Below are 14,714 nucleotides of genomic sequence, written 5' to 3'. Positions count from 1 at the left end.
GTCCATGCATTAGCATTTCATTAAGCTTAGTCCTCACCACGATTTATTAGGAGCTTTGTCCTCCGCACGATTTATTAGGAGCTTTGTCCTCCGCACGTTTAAAGTATATTAATACTTATGATGACAATTGGTACCACATGCATATAAGGAGTCTAAGAGCATTGTCACATTGTCATGTCCATAATGCTATGTTGTTGATAATGATTGAATATGTGAATACGTGATACTTGTTTATTGAATATGCAAAGTTGTCTATGATTGATGATGTGATTACGTGATAATTGTTTCTCAAATATGCAAAGTTACTTAAGATTGATTATGATGTTAATGTTAATTATGATTCGAATTACTTTGATTAACATTATTTTGTTATGAAATCTCACCCCTTCTGCTTGAAAATGTTGCCCTTTGTATGAGTAACTTGCAGGTGATCGTGCTTAGTGTGCAGTTTCTGTCGTGAGTGGCCTTACCTTCACTGTGTCGTCTAGGTCGCTCTGATACGTAACGGGATGGGGCTATATGTTATGCATGCTTCGTTCTATTACGTGAATACTATGCTATCTATTTATTGAACTAACTCTTTTGAGATTATATTGATGGGGCCTGCATGCCAAAACGTTTTATGACTATGATATAATTTCCGCTGCAATGTTTAAGATATTGGGTTAAATTATTATTTAACTGTTTTGGATTATGTTATATGTGATATCATGTTGTTTATGAAGCTTACATTGATTATTGATTTAAGAAATTTGTATATTGGGAAAACGGGGTGTTACAAATCATGGAAAGAAGATCGGTTTGCTATTGTTGTTGTGATGCAATAACCTAGCCTCAAAATCCAATCCAATCCAATTCAATCCTTCTTGAATTTTCAATCTTTTTGTTCTTCTTTTTGAATCGATTCGATATGAAAATTAAAACCAATAAGAGAATTGGTTTCAAGATTTCAAGCAATGGATGAAAACTATAAATCGAACAGGGTCAAAGAAGCTTGGAGAATCGCTCCTCTTGCGACACCGGCATCGACGTCGTAAAGAAGCTTGGAGAATCGTTGCTTTCTGATATGTTATGGGGTGTTTGTTTTTTATGCTTTCGATGGTGAATGTTATTGAGATAAGATTGTGGATGTTGTCTTGTGGGAGTAAATGTGCAGCTCATGTTGTTGCTGTTATGGCTATTCTTGTTTCTTTTGTTGTTGTGGTTTATATTTCAACTGCTATTTAATTATGCCTTTACACACTAGATTTGGAATTGAAATCATGTTTGATTGTTATGTTTTTTGATATATGAAATGGATTTAGGAAAGAAGAAATTCTGGGTGTCTTTTTAAGAAGAAATTCATGTGCCATTCCTTTTTTATGGAAAGAATTTTGGAAAGAAGAATCGTTTATTCCTTTTTTATTTTCCTTTTATATATATTTTTTAAAATAATTCTGATTTTTTTTTTTTAATTTTTCAATTTTTTTCATTTAATAAATGATTATGTGGCTTTTAAAAAAAAGAAAATTAAAAAATACACATGTGGCAGGCCAAATTAGCATTGACTAGGTCAAAATTGGTCAAAGGGACCAAAGTTGCAATGTGGCTAAATCTTAGGGGGGCTAAATTGTGGTTTTGGTACTTAGGGGGCCAAATATGCAAATTTTTGAAAGTTCGGGGGGGGGTCATTTTTTTTAAGATAGACGGAAAGACAAAATCATTATAAACTCATACACACAAGTAGAGGTACCGGGCTTCGAACTCCGGTCATGGCATCCGACCTAACAATTTCGGCATTTTATCAGTTGAGCTAGGACTTGCGGATGTGCAATAGATCATTATAGTGCTTGATTGTGGTTTCTTAATTCATTCATTTTACCTTTACAAATTTAGTTTTTTTTGGGTCAATAGGTATTTATCCCCTTAATATAAGTCATTTCCGCCCTAATAGACCAAACAAAAACCAAGTTAATTTTCTTGTTTCAAGAAATTTTTCGTTTTATCAAGTAAATCAAAACAAATTTTTTTTAGAGGGGGATAAATAAAAAAAAAATTACAGGAAAAAATCCAAAAATGACCTATACTGCAGGCGGTAAAAACCTATTAATCCTTTTTTTTTTACCTTAGTTGTAGTTTGAATTTATCAAAATTCTTATCGTTATATTTTGGTTTAGTTGTAATTTGAATTTTTAAATTATTTATTTTCTATTTAACAATTAAACACACTAAGATAACCCCCTTAGGTTGCTCTGGTGGTATTGATTTGAGATCTGAAAGTGTACTCCTGCTCAAGTTCTCATATTCGATTCTCCTCAGTGTCAATTTATGTCAGATTCTCCTCAAGATACTATAATAAGGGATAAAAAATCTTATAATTATGGACTGAGTATTTATATAATAGGATACGTCAACATCAACTAAGATTCTTTCGACATAATGATTTAAATGAAAAAATAGAATAGTTTAAGAACAAGTTAACATAATGATATAATATTTTGAACACTCTTCTATAGTTTGATATATCTTTAAGGACAATGCCAAAAATTATAAGTAAACTAAATTAAAGTTATTTTAAATCACATTATGATCTTCTGAATGTACTAAACAAAATTCTACTTTATTTTTAATTTTGTCTTAATTGCATGTTTGATCTCTTATGTTTATTTTAGGTTTTAAGTTGGTCTCTTATGTTTTAAAAGTTTCATGTTGGTCCCTTACGTTTTAAAGGTTTCAAGTTGGTTCAAAACGTTACCCATATTGAAATAAGTTAGTCCTTTCCACGAGATGATATTGAGTTTAATAAAACAAAAAAATAAAATAAAAAAAAGGTTTACAACTTATTTTCTAAATAAGTTAAATTTCATCACCCATATTGTCAACCCGAAACTTTAAACAATCAGGTGACGGAGTGACTAACTTATTCCAATGTGAGTAATGTATTGAACTAACTTGAAACTTTTAAAACATAAGTAACCAACTTAAAACTTAAAATAAACATAAAGGATCAAACCTGCAATTAAACCTTTTATTTTTATGAGACCAAGGGTCAAAGCCCGAAAAAGAAATATCACTAAAATCAAACGAGGGGTAGTAATCTTATGCTATTAACTAACAAGAGGTTCTTAACGACCAAATTATAGTCTGAATAACAACCAATATTTACTAAAACATCCACACATTGGTTTGCATCTTTGTAAGAATGAGAAACCACCACAACTCAGTCTAAAGCCAACAATTGTCCTTCTTGACTTCATAATCTTAGTTATCACTAGAGAATCAAATATATCTAAACCCTAATCATCTAACATAACTCAAACCTTCAAATATATGTTGATTAGCTATGATTTATAATTTTTTTTGAAGGGAGACCATTTTTTTCTTCTGTTATATTTGGTTTTTAGACAAATATATGTTGATTAGCGTAAGAATACTTAGTAAATTTACAAGAAGCAACGTATTAAATAAAAAAATTAAAATTTTAGTAAATGAATGGATTATATCGAATATAAATGAATTACTATATTATACTTACCTTTCTAAAGTTTCTAAAAGTAATTTGTTCATAAAAAATATTCTAATTATTTGAAATTGCTAAATAGTTATGATTTTTTACTGAAAGGAATAGCTATGATTTTCTTTATAGTCTCAATTTTTTTAACCAGCAGAAAATCTAGGTTGTGGTCTAAGGACACCTATTAATAAGATCCAAAGGATTATGGACAGAAGATATATTTAACTAAATATATATTTTTTAGGATATAAAATGAATTTCATTTGTACACACCGATTGTTTCAAAAAAAAAGTTGTATATGCCGATATTGTAAACTTTTTTTTTTCTCTTTCTAACTTAACGAATGTCCTATTTTTAAAATCCGTCTTGGACATGCAACAACGTTAAAACTTTTAGGGAGAGTTTGCCGTTCATTTGAGTTCCACAATGTTCAACTATTAATCTTTACAATTGCACGCGAAAGATATCCAGTTTACAGAGAAAAAAAAATTTAAACACTATCCATTCAAATTACTATATATGATACCATATTTTCATTTTTACATACCAATTCTTTCAAAAAAATTATATATGCCGATATTGTAAATCTTTTTTAAATATGTATCCAATCAAGTACTATATAATATCATATTTTTAAATTAGTTTCTAAAATATCGATAAAAATATTATTTATTTAATACAAGAGGCTTGAATTAACTAAACATTTTTTTTATGGTGGCCGGGGTTCGAACCTCAGACCTTACATATTATTATGCATTGTCCATACCAACTGAGCTAAACTCACGAGGACAATATAGCCACCAACATCATAGATCAATAGAGTACCCAATAAAGAAAAAGTATCCTCTGACCAAAAAAAAAGTATCCTAATTAACCAACATGAATTTTAAAAGTAGCGTCCGAACCCATTTTGGCTAACATATGAGCATATAAAAATATTTATTTAGCATTTTTTTTAACAAATCAAAATGATATATATATATATACTCAAAAGTGTTTCCAATCGCACAAGATGTGCAAGAAAGAAACACCATCAAAGTTACAAAGTTACATTGTCAAATTGCCCTTTGAAGGGCCAACCAAGAAACAATATTACAAGCACACACCCATACAATAGAGTGGATGTTTTCATCGGTCATAAAAAGAATAAGCGAATGCTGCCTGTTTATATTTCAGTCATAAAAATGAGTGCTGCTTTACTTTATCAAGAAGGATGGATGAAGTAGTTGTCGTGTTTTGAATTACACACAATTGTTTCGCTCCTTCCAAATCATCCAAATGGTAGCAAACTTATTTGATTCAAGGCATGCATAAACAAAAATTACAAACGCAAGTGCATAGAATTTAACCTCTTATACAAAAATAAAAAGATATATATCTTTCTCTGGGCTTACATATTTTTAAATGTCGAGAAATGGGAGTCTCGGGTTTGGACCCCAACCCCTTACAACTGCCAACTGAGTTGGATCTACAGACGGATAACCGTTAATTAATGATTATTTACTCTTAGACATTTTATTTTATGAAATAATACTCTTTGAAGTTGGAATCGTCATTTACAATTGCCAACACTTACAGACGAATAATTGTTTTTTTTTTTTTTTTGACAAAGACGAATAATTGTTAATTAACGATTATTTACTCTCTCCCCTTCAAAAAAAAAAAGATTATTTACTCTTAAACTTTTTATTTTATTGAAATAATTCTCTTTGAAGTTGGAATGGTCATGGACATATGGAAATTATGAAAGGGTACTTTAGTAAATATAAATAGTATGAACATTAGAAGCTTTTAATGGAACATTTAATTTAAAGACGATGCAAATGTTGAAGAGAGAGCAATGTGACCACACTAAACATGATTCTAGCTTCTCTCATTGGAAGGTTCATATATTAATTATCCTATAAATTATGAATTTTATTTAGTGTGTGTGTTGTATGCTTTATGTTAATGCTTCAAAATTTTAGGAATATCTTAAAAATCGTACGAGTATTATTTACACTGTTTGATTTATTTGTTCCTATAATTTCCTTCTTTCTTTTTGTTTTTCTTTAAGAGGGGAGATAATTTTCAAAGCTTTCAATGTAAATTCATATGAAAGTAATCAGGGTCCAAAATCATATATACATATATATATATATATATATATATATATATATATATATATATATATATATATATATATATATTAGTTGCTAATGTTTTTCTTTTTTTAAGGAATATTAGTTGCTAATGTTAGCAATTGCTTTCAGGTTCTTATTGATCCTTCTGATTGGGGAAACCATGGATATACAAGATACAAGAAAGAAAACCTGCCACAAAATTTCAGTGTGGGAGTGTATGAGCTTGGTGTAGGTTCGTCGACTAGTGATTTAGGGTGTGAAATTTACAAGCTTGCGACCGACCCTCATGGCGTAGTAGTGGTTTATATTGGAAAATCTGTTGATGTGAGAAAAATACTCCAAAGTTATAGCAAAGATGGAGGTCATTTGGGTGATGGTTGTGCATCAGGCTCATTGTTGAGAAACTGAATTGTAACAGAAAAGAAAGAGAAAATAACAGAAAGAGAAAAATGGAAAAGAAACTATGGGTTTCATTGAATGAATAGAGATTACAAGAGAACCTTTATTTATAGTGTATCATAAGATAGTGCACACTAAGCTAATATGAATCTTACATATATGATTGTAACTCTAGTTGTAACTAACTTTGCAGGTTGTTAGAACAATAAAACTAGCTAAGAGTTTAGTTAACTTGTTGCACAAGTTACTAGTGTGTAGTATGTTCCTTCTCTTTATCTTTGATCATTTGTGTTTCCATATGATCTGTGTTATTCTTCAATATCCTCCCACAAGCTGGAGCATGATAAATATTTATCATTCCAAGCTTGGATACAAAAGAATTGAACTTTGGAGGTGACAGAGGTTTTGTAAGGAAATCTGCAAGCTGTTCTTCAGTAGATATAGGAAGCAACCTTAGTATTCCTTTTTGTACCTTTTCTCTGACAAGATGGCAATCTATTTCCAAATGTTTAGTTCTCTCATGAAATACTGGATTGGAAGCTATGTGAATTGCACTCTGACTATCACAGTATAACACAGGTTGTCTGATGCAAGTAACTTGTAAATCTTTCAAGAGATATAGCAGCCACTGAAGTTCACATGTGCCAGTAGAAAGTGCTCTATACTCTGCTTCTGAGGATGACCTAGAAATAGTTGCTTGTTTCTTTGCACGCCATGAGATCAATGATGAACCTAAGAAGAAACAAAAACCTGTTGTTGATCTTCTAGAATCAATACAACCAGCCCAATCAGCATCTACATAACCAAGGATTTGTAAATCAGAATGTCTAGGAAAGAATAAACCAAGTCCAGGGTTATGTTTCAAGTATCTGATGACCCTACAAGCAACTTTGTAATGCGATACAGTAGGAGCATTTAAAAACTGACTGAGTTGTTGAGTTGCTAGTGTGATATCTGGTCTTGTAGTATTGAGATAGAGAAGTCTTCCAATGAGTCTCCTGTAACAAGACACATCAGCAAAAGGTTTGCTATTGTCTTGGTGCAATTTGATGGAAGTATCCAGAGGAGTAGAAGCAGGTTTAGAAGCTAAAAGTCCAGAAGAATCCAATAGGTCAAGACAGTACTTTCTTTGAGAAATAGAGATCCCCTCTTTGGAATGAGCAACCTCTAATCCTAAAAAATACTTTAGAATTCCCAAATCTTTGATCTTGAAATGAGCATCAAGTATAGCTTTGATTCTAGTGAATTCAGTGATAGATGAACCAGCAAGAATAATGTCATCTACATATACTAATAAGGCAGTAAAATTAGAACCTTGTTGAATGGTGAAAAGTGAATAGTCTGATGGTGACTGTGTATACCCTTCTGCTATCAATAAAGATGTCAACTTCTCATACCATTTCCTACTTGCTTGCTTCAAACCATATAGGCTCTTATGTAATTTGCAAACCTTGTTTGGTGCACTAGAGACACCTTCTGGTATATTCATGTAAACATTCTCTTGCAAATCACCATGTAGAAAAGCATTATTTACATCCAACTGATGTAAATGCCAGTTTTTGATTGAAGCTATGGCAAGTAAAATTCTCACTGTGGTAAGCTTGGCTACTGGTGAAAAAGTATCAAAAAAATCAACTCCTTCAACTTGATTATATCCTTTAGCCACCAGTCTAGCTTTGTATCTTTCTATACTGCCATCTGCCTTGTGCTTAATTTTATAAACCCACTTACTACCAATAGGCTTCACATTGTGAGGAAGATCAACAATAGACCAAGTTCCATTCTTAGCTAATGCTTCTAATTCAGATTCCATAGCTTTTAACCAACATTCAGACTGACTAGCTTCTTTGTAGGTTTTTGGCTCAGTACATTGTGTGACAGACATAGAAAAAGACTTTTGGGATGATGATAGATGTGCATAAGAATGATAAGATGCAATAGGGTAAAGAGTACCTGAGGATTTTGGTGCGGATGCAAAAGCAGATGAAGAATTACATACATAATCTGTCAGATAAGAAGGTGCATTTCTAATTCTGGCAGGTTTGGAAATTGATGGTAAAGAAGTGTCTGTAATATCAGGGTTAGGTGCATTATCAATGTGCATATCAAGGGATGTTTGTGTTGGAGAATTTTGGTCAGAAGAAGTAAAATCATTGCAAACAGAAGAATTGGAATCAAGATTTTGATCTAATGATTTTGAAGGTATGCTGGAGTAGTAGTTCCAAAGAGGTGGGGATGATACAGGTTGATAAGGAAAGATATTTTCATGATGTGTAATATTTCTAGAAACAAAAATTTCCTTTGTAATTATATCAAGCAAGACAACTCCCTTCATGCCAGATTTATAACCTAAAAAGGCACATTTTCTTGCTCTAGAAGCAAGTTTGTTTCTGTTTGCTTGTAAAGTGGATGAAAAAACTAAAGAACCAAAAACTTTCAATTGATTTAAATCAGGTATCTGTTTATGCAATAGAAAATAAGGAGTGTTATTGTCAATAATAGGGCTGGTCACTCTATTCATGATGAAGACAGCATGAATAGCAGCATAAGACCAAAAATGTTTAGGAAGATGTGATTGAAAAAGTAAAGCTCTCACAATGTTTAAAATGTGTTGATGTTTTCTTTCAACTCTAGCATTTTGCTGAGGAGTTTCCACACAACTTCTTTGATGTAAAATTCCTTTTGAAGAGTAAAAATTTGGCATGAGGAACTCAGGACCATTATCACTTCTTATGGTTCTAACTTTATAAGAAAACTGATTTTCAATAAGAGTAATAAAATCAACAATGTGTTGTCTGGTTTCAGCTTTGGTTTTCATCAAAGTTAACCAAGTATACCTACTGAAATCATCTACAGCAGTGAGAAAATAAGAATGACCATGTATGGATTTAATAGAAATAGGACCCCAAATATCAAAATGTATTAGCTCAAAAGGCTGTTTTGCTTTATTACAACTGGGAGTAAAAGGAAGTTTCCTATGTTTAGCAAAATGACATACATCACAAGTAGCTTTGCTATCAACATTTACAAAGGGAAATTTTGAATGTAAAACATTCATTCTAGAAAAAGAGAGATGACCTAGTCTAAAATGCCATAAGGCACTATCAGGTAAAAAAATGGAGGGTGATTTGACAATGCTAGAACTGCAAACCATCTTATCTGGTGGATTCAAGTAATATAATTCTTCTCTCTTTTCACCAGAACCAATCATCCTCTGAGTATTCTTTTCCTGAATAAGACATTTGGAACCATCAAAAATGACAATGCAATTTAGTGAATCAGATATTTTTGACACAGATAATAGATTGAAATGAAATTCAGGCACATATAGTACATGAGATATTGAAAAATTTGAACTAAACTTAATGGTTCCAGCATGTTTGGCTATTGCATAGTGGCCAGTAGGCAATTTTATATGCATAGGAGTGATTTCATTGTAAGAATGAAACCATTGAAGATTTCCACAAATGTGATCACTAGCTCCTGAATCAATGATCCAGGAGTTTAAAGCAAAACTATGACAAGTTAAAGAAAGAATGCAACTAGTACTGTGCTTACCATTTGATGTATGACCAGATGGAGTGGAAAAAACCTGATTTGCAGAAGCTTGTGCAGTTACTGAATCTTGTTTAGAAGATGAAACCTGAAGTAAACTCATTAACTTTTCATATTGTTCATTTGTGATAGATGTAGAAGCAACTCTCCCAGGCTCATCAGGAGTGGGATTTTCAGTCTCTGAAGATGCAGTATGATTAGCATAAGATGAATTATTGAAATTTCTCTGGAGATGAGGAGGGTATCCATGCTTTTTATAACAAGTTTCTATGGTATGATTGCTTCTACCACAGAAAGTACAAGACCTATTCTTGTTATAGTTGGAATTAGAACTTTGATTGGTATTTTTGTACATATTTCCAGAATTACCATACTTAGGTTTTCCAGAGTTCACAGCATTGATAGAAGGTAAAGAATCTTCAATAATAGGTGCAAAATTACCCTGTCTTTCATGCTGCAATACCATAGAAAAAATCCTATTCATTGGTGGAAGAGGATCCATGAGAAGGATCTGAGACTTCACCATGTTGAAATTTTCATTGAGACCAGTAAGAAAACGCATAGCATATAACAGAACATGATTTTTCCTAGCAGTGCGCATAGCTTCACAGGAACATTGGATTCTGCAACTACAGCTAGGCATAGGTAGATAGATTTCTAACTCTTCCCATAATACTTTCAATTCAGAGTAGAAATTAGTAACAGATTTTGAATCTTGTTGTAAAGAATAGATTTCTTGCATAAGTTCAGAAATACGAACCAAATCACCTTGAGCAAAACGTTCCTTAAGATCATTCCACACATCCATGGCGTTTTCCATGAAAACAATAGATTGAGAAATTGAAGAATCTACTGAATTCAAGATCCATGAGTGAATCAGCATATTACACCGATTCCAAGCACGAAAAGAAGGATCAAACGAATCTGTAACCGGAGAAATAGTTCCATCAACAAATTCAAACTTCATTTTTCCCCCAAGAGCTCTTCGCATCGAACGAGCCCAAGAATGATAGTTAGAACCATTCAGCAATGGCGTAACTGTTACAGAAGAAGGACCATCACTAGAATGAACAAAATACGGGCTTGTTTGATCAAGAGCAACCTCATAGGAAGAACCTGCACCATTGTTGTTGCGAGGCGCCATGAAAACTGAAGAACAGAGAAAGGAAAACGAAGAAGAAAAGAGAGAATCGTAGCGGAAGAAGAAGCTCTCTTTGGATCAAGAGGCTCTAGATACCATGTTGAGAAACTGAATTGTAACAGAAAAGAAAGAGAAAATAACAGAAAGAGAAAAATGGAAAAGAAACTATGGGTTTCATTGAATGAATAGAGATTACAAGAGAACCTTTATTTATAGTGTATCATAAGATAGTGCACACTAAGCTAATATGAATCTTACATATATGATTGTAACTCTAGTTGTAACTAACTTTGCAGGTTGTTAGAACAATAAAACTAGCTAAGAGTTTAGTTAACTTGTTGCACAAGTTACTAGTGTGTAGTATGTTCCTTCTCTTTATCTTTGATCATTTGTGTTTCCATATGATCTGTGTTATTCTTCAATACTCATTGTTTCATGAGATCATTTTTCAAGGGTTCCCAATTGTTTATAGATGGGCTTCTGTAAGTACACTTCATGCATGTACATTTATTTTTCAATTTGTTAATATCAATATGGTTTCAATTGACCATGTATTGATGGATCCAAAAAGCTAGATTAATATCACAAAGTCCATGATTGTTGATAATTATGAAATCAAATAAGTATTGTCTCTAGTTATGAGTTAATCCATTACGTACCTAACAGACCATAGTAAATGTTAAGCAATGATCTCTAATGATGTTTGTGGAAATAATTTACACAATTAATTGATATCAAGTCTTGCATTTAGGGAAGACAAGTAAAATTTTATCTTAAACAAATGATTTGCAAATATTTTTAATTTCAATGATTTATTTGCGCAATACCATTTGTTGAACAGATGAAGACCGATGGTGAAGCTTGTAAAGTAAAATCTCAAATGCTCGAGACATTTGATTATGCATGGAACAAAGTTGATAACGGTAAACGACGGCCCAATGATATTCTTCAAATGCTGAACATAATTTCTTCAAACAAGTTGCCTATAACAAACGACAAGTTAGATGAAGCTGGAAATAATAGTAGTTTTGTTGACGAGAGTATCACAAAAAATGATGTTGGTAAGGCAAAGGTGGCTTTGGAAGTTGAAGTTAACCATCAGCTCGTAGACGACAAATTAGATGAAGCTGAAAATAATAGTAGTTTTGTTGACGAGAGTATCACAAAAAATGATATTGGTACGTCAGAGGTGGCTTTGGAAGCTGAGGTTAACCATCAGCTTGTAGATGACAACTTAGATGAAGCTAAAAATAATAGTAGTTTTGTTGACGAAAGTATCACTAAAATTGATGTCGGTATGTCGGAGGTGGTTTTGGAAGTTGAGCTTGACCATCAGCTCGCAGACGACAAATCAGATGAAGCTAAAAATAATATTAGTTTTGTTGACGAGAGTGTCATAAAAAATGATGTTGGTACATCAGAGGTGGTTTTGAAAGTTGAGGTTGACCATCAGCTCGCGGAAGATAAATCAGATGAAGCTGAAAATAATAGTTGTTTTGTTGACGAGAGTATCACAAAAAATGATTTTGGTACGTCAGAGGTGGCTTTGGAAGTTGTGGTTGACCATCAACTCGCAGACGACAAATCAGACAAAGCTGAATATAATAGTAGTTTTGTTGACGAGAGCATCACAAAAAATAATGTTGGTACGTCATAGGTGACTTTGGAAGCTGAGGTTGACCATCAACTCGCTGAGGCGTCTCCTTTAAAGAAGAAAGGGAAGAGTGATAAAGGCGAGACAACCAAGAAGAATGATGGTAGTATTTGTACAAAGCCACCAGCTGAGAAAAGAGTTAGCTGCCAAGAACATAAAGGAATGAGACTAAATGTGTTTAGTGCAAAAGCAATTAGAAGATCCAAGTCTGAATCAGAAATCTTGGCTGGGAGTTTTGTTGACGAGAGTATCACCAAAAATGATGATGGTACGTATGCGGTGGTTTTGCAAGCTAAGATTGACCATCAACTCGTTGAGGCATGTCCTTTAAAGAAGAAAGGGAAGAGTGATAAAGGCGAGGCCAACAAGAAGAATGTCGAGTGCGTTCTTGAGGTTGAGATCGGCGGCTCCTTGTGGAACAGGAACTTCGATCGTGCTGGCTTCGTGAAGGATCATTTCAACCTTTATGAAGATTTTGAGGCAACAAGGAAGTCTAATCACTCCAATATGTTTCATGATGCTAGTGTTTCTTGTTTGCGCTCTGTGGTGTTGCTTGAAGTGATGGAGGAAAAGTTTCAGGCTGTAAAATCGAATGCAGATAGGCTAAAGCAGGAGAACGAAGACTTGAAGTTGAGGGTTAAAACCTTGGAGGACCAGTTGAAGGAATCTCGCAACTCCTTAAAGACGACAAAGGATGAGAAAAAGAAAGTCGAGGAAGATAAGCGAGATGTTGAAGCCAAGTGCTTGGAGCTTAATAACAATTATGGTGCCATAAAGGGGGAGGTTAAGAAGGATGTTCAGAAGATTATCGAGTTTCAAGAGGGTGTTGAAAATGCAAAGAAAGGGTGGTTGCGAATATGGAAAAGGGGGAAGTTGAGAAGTCATGTTGTTATACCTAGATCTTGATCTAAGTCATCTGTCGTCAATCAAGATTGTTAGGGACAAGGAGCTGGTCAATAAGACCTGATTATGCTTTTGTAATGGTCATATTGGTGTAAATAAGACCTGATTAATCCCTTGTAATGGTCTTTTGAGGGTCGTTTTTTTTTAGCTTTTTTTGTTGTAAGCACTTGGCGTCTTTAACTCTTAATGCAAATGGATTTCCTTTTTTTATTTAGATTTCATATTCTTGCGGGTTATTTTCACTGAATTTATGAAAGTCTTTGCATACTTGGGCGCTTTCTTCGCGACAAGGTTTTCTTCTTTGTTTGTTTTCCTTTAAGGAAAATCTTATGAGGCCACCTTCCTTCAAAAAGGGAAAGCTAATAATGATACTTCCCTTCATAGGGGAAGTATTATGAAGTTTCTTCCCTTCAAAAGGGAAGTCTTACTGGTTGTTTCCCTTCAAAGGGTAAGTCTTATTGGTTGCTTCCCTTCGTAGGGGAAGTCTTACGTGATGCTTTCCTTCATAAGGGAAGTTTTATTGGTTGTTTCCCTTCAAAAACGAAGTCTTACGAGTCTGCTTCTCTTCAAAGGGGAAGTTTTACGAGGATGGATCTCCTTTAAATAGGAGAAGACATACAAGCGTCGCTTTTTGTTTCCTTTCAAATGGGAAGTCTTATGGGTTGCTTTTGAAGGTGAAAAACACAAGAAGGGGGGGGGGGGGGGGGTTGAATTGTGTTTTCTATTTCTCTTAAAAAAAACTTCTTCTGATAAAACTTCAGAAACAGTTTGATTGCTTCTGATGAAATGATCAGAGTCAGATTGCAGCGGAAAAGAACAGAGCAGAGAAAAGAAAGACAAAGACACAAGCAGTTATCCTGGTTCCTTCCACAACACGGAAGTAGTCCAGTCCCCCTTGCACTTCCAAGGAGATTTCACTATAATCACAAAGATTACAACTGCTCAATACTTTCTAAGTATGAGACTTCACAAAAAAATGCTCAAGCACACACGCAAGAGTCTTCCAATGCTCAAGCACTAAGCAAGAGACTTCTAATGCTCAAGCACGCAGGCAAGAGACTTCTAATCAAACAAAAATACAGAGAATTGAGTTTGAATTGAACACTTGATATACAATCAGTGGTGTTCACAATACAATACAGAAAAGACTCTAGACTTTGAATTTCTAAGATGTATCAAATCAGTGCAGAAATTCAGTGTGCTTTGTAGAATCAAATTGACAGAGTTTTGGCGTTTTTGAACTTATGTATCTCTATATTCAATCTTCAAGTCTTCACTCCTTTATATAGAGGCGTGAAAGAGACGTTGAGATAATCAGCACGTCTAAAGAGTCGTTTGAAATCCTTTGATTATCCACCAGTGATCCTTTGCCTGATTTGGGTGTAGTCCTTTGAAGAATAAGCTTCAAATTCATTCCCATCTTGAGTGTACAAATTCTGCAGGCA

The 14,714-nt window shown here is 33.6% G+C and overlaps 2 protein-coding genes across 2 annotated transcripts; both read left to right on the top strand.

Annotated features, from left to right (window-relative positions):
• Positions 1–5,250: 5,250 nt before the first annotated feature.
• On the top strand, positions 5,251–7,422 carry LOC11436497 (protein EFFECTOR OF TRANSCRIPTION 2). Its single transcript, XM_024785531.2, has 2 exons — positions 5,251–5,377; positions 5,747–7,422. The coding sequence occupies exons 1-2, from the start codon at positions 5,312–5,314 to the stop codon at positions 6,023–6,025; spliced, it is 345 nt and encodes a 114-aa protein (XP_024641299.2). The 5' UTR covers positions 5,251–5,311; the 3' UTR covers positions 6,026–7,422.
• Positions 7,423–11,553: 4,131 nt separating this feature from the next.
• On the top strand, positions 11,554–13,272 carry LOC120576127 (uncharacterized). Its single transcript, XM_039827132.1, has 2 exons — positions 11,554–12,270; positions 12,370–13,272. The coding sequence occupies exons 1-2, from the start codon at positions 11,554–11,556 to the stop codon at positions 13,270–13,272; spliced, it is 1,620 nt and encodes a 539-aa protein (XP_039683066.1).
• Positions 13,273–14,714: the final 1,442 nt, after the last annotated feature.

Source organism: Medicago truncatula, chromosome 6 (assembly GCF_003473485.1).
Source record: "Medicago truncatula cultivar Jemalong A17 chromosome 6, MtrunA17r5.0-ANR, whole genome shotgun sequence".
NCBI classification, from domain to species: domain Eukaryota; kingdom Viridiplantae; phylum Streptophyta; class Magnoliopsida; order Fabales; family Fabaceae; genus Medicago; species Medicago truncatula.
The sequence above is the reverse complement of the archived record's forward strand: the minus strand, read 5'-3'. Positions and strand labels throughout refer to the sequence as shown.

Excerpts from the sequence above, each read along its gene's own strand:
- LOC11436497 (XM_024785531.2), top strand. The coding sequence starts at position 5,312 with ATGCAAATGTTGAAGAGAGAGCAATGTGACCACACTAAACATGATTCT. Across the intron at positions 5,378-5,746 it reads CTAGCTTCTCTCATTGGAAG|GTTCTTATTGATCCTTCTGA; the intron begins GTTCATATATTA and ends AATTGCTTTCAG.
- LOC120576127 (XM_039827132.1), top strand. The coding sequence starts at position 11,554 with ATGAAGACCGATGGTGAAGCTTGTAAAGTAAAATCTCAAATGCTCGAG. Across the intron at positions 12,271-12,369 it reads AGGTGGCTTTGGAAGTTGTG|GTGACTTTGGAAGCTGAGGT; the intron begins GTTGACCATCAA and ends GGTACGTCATAG.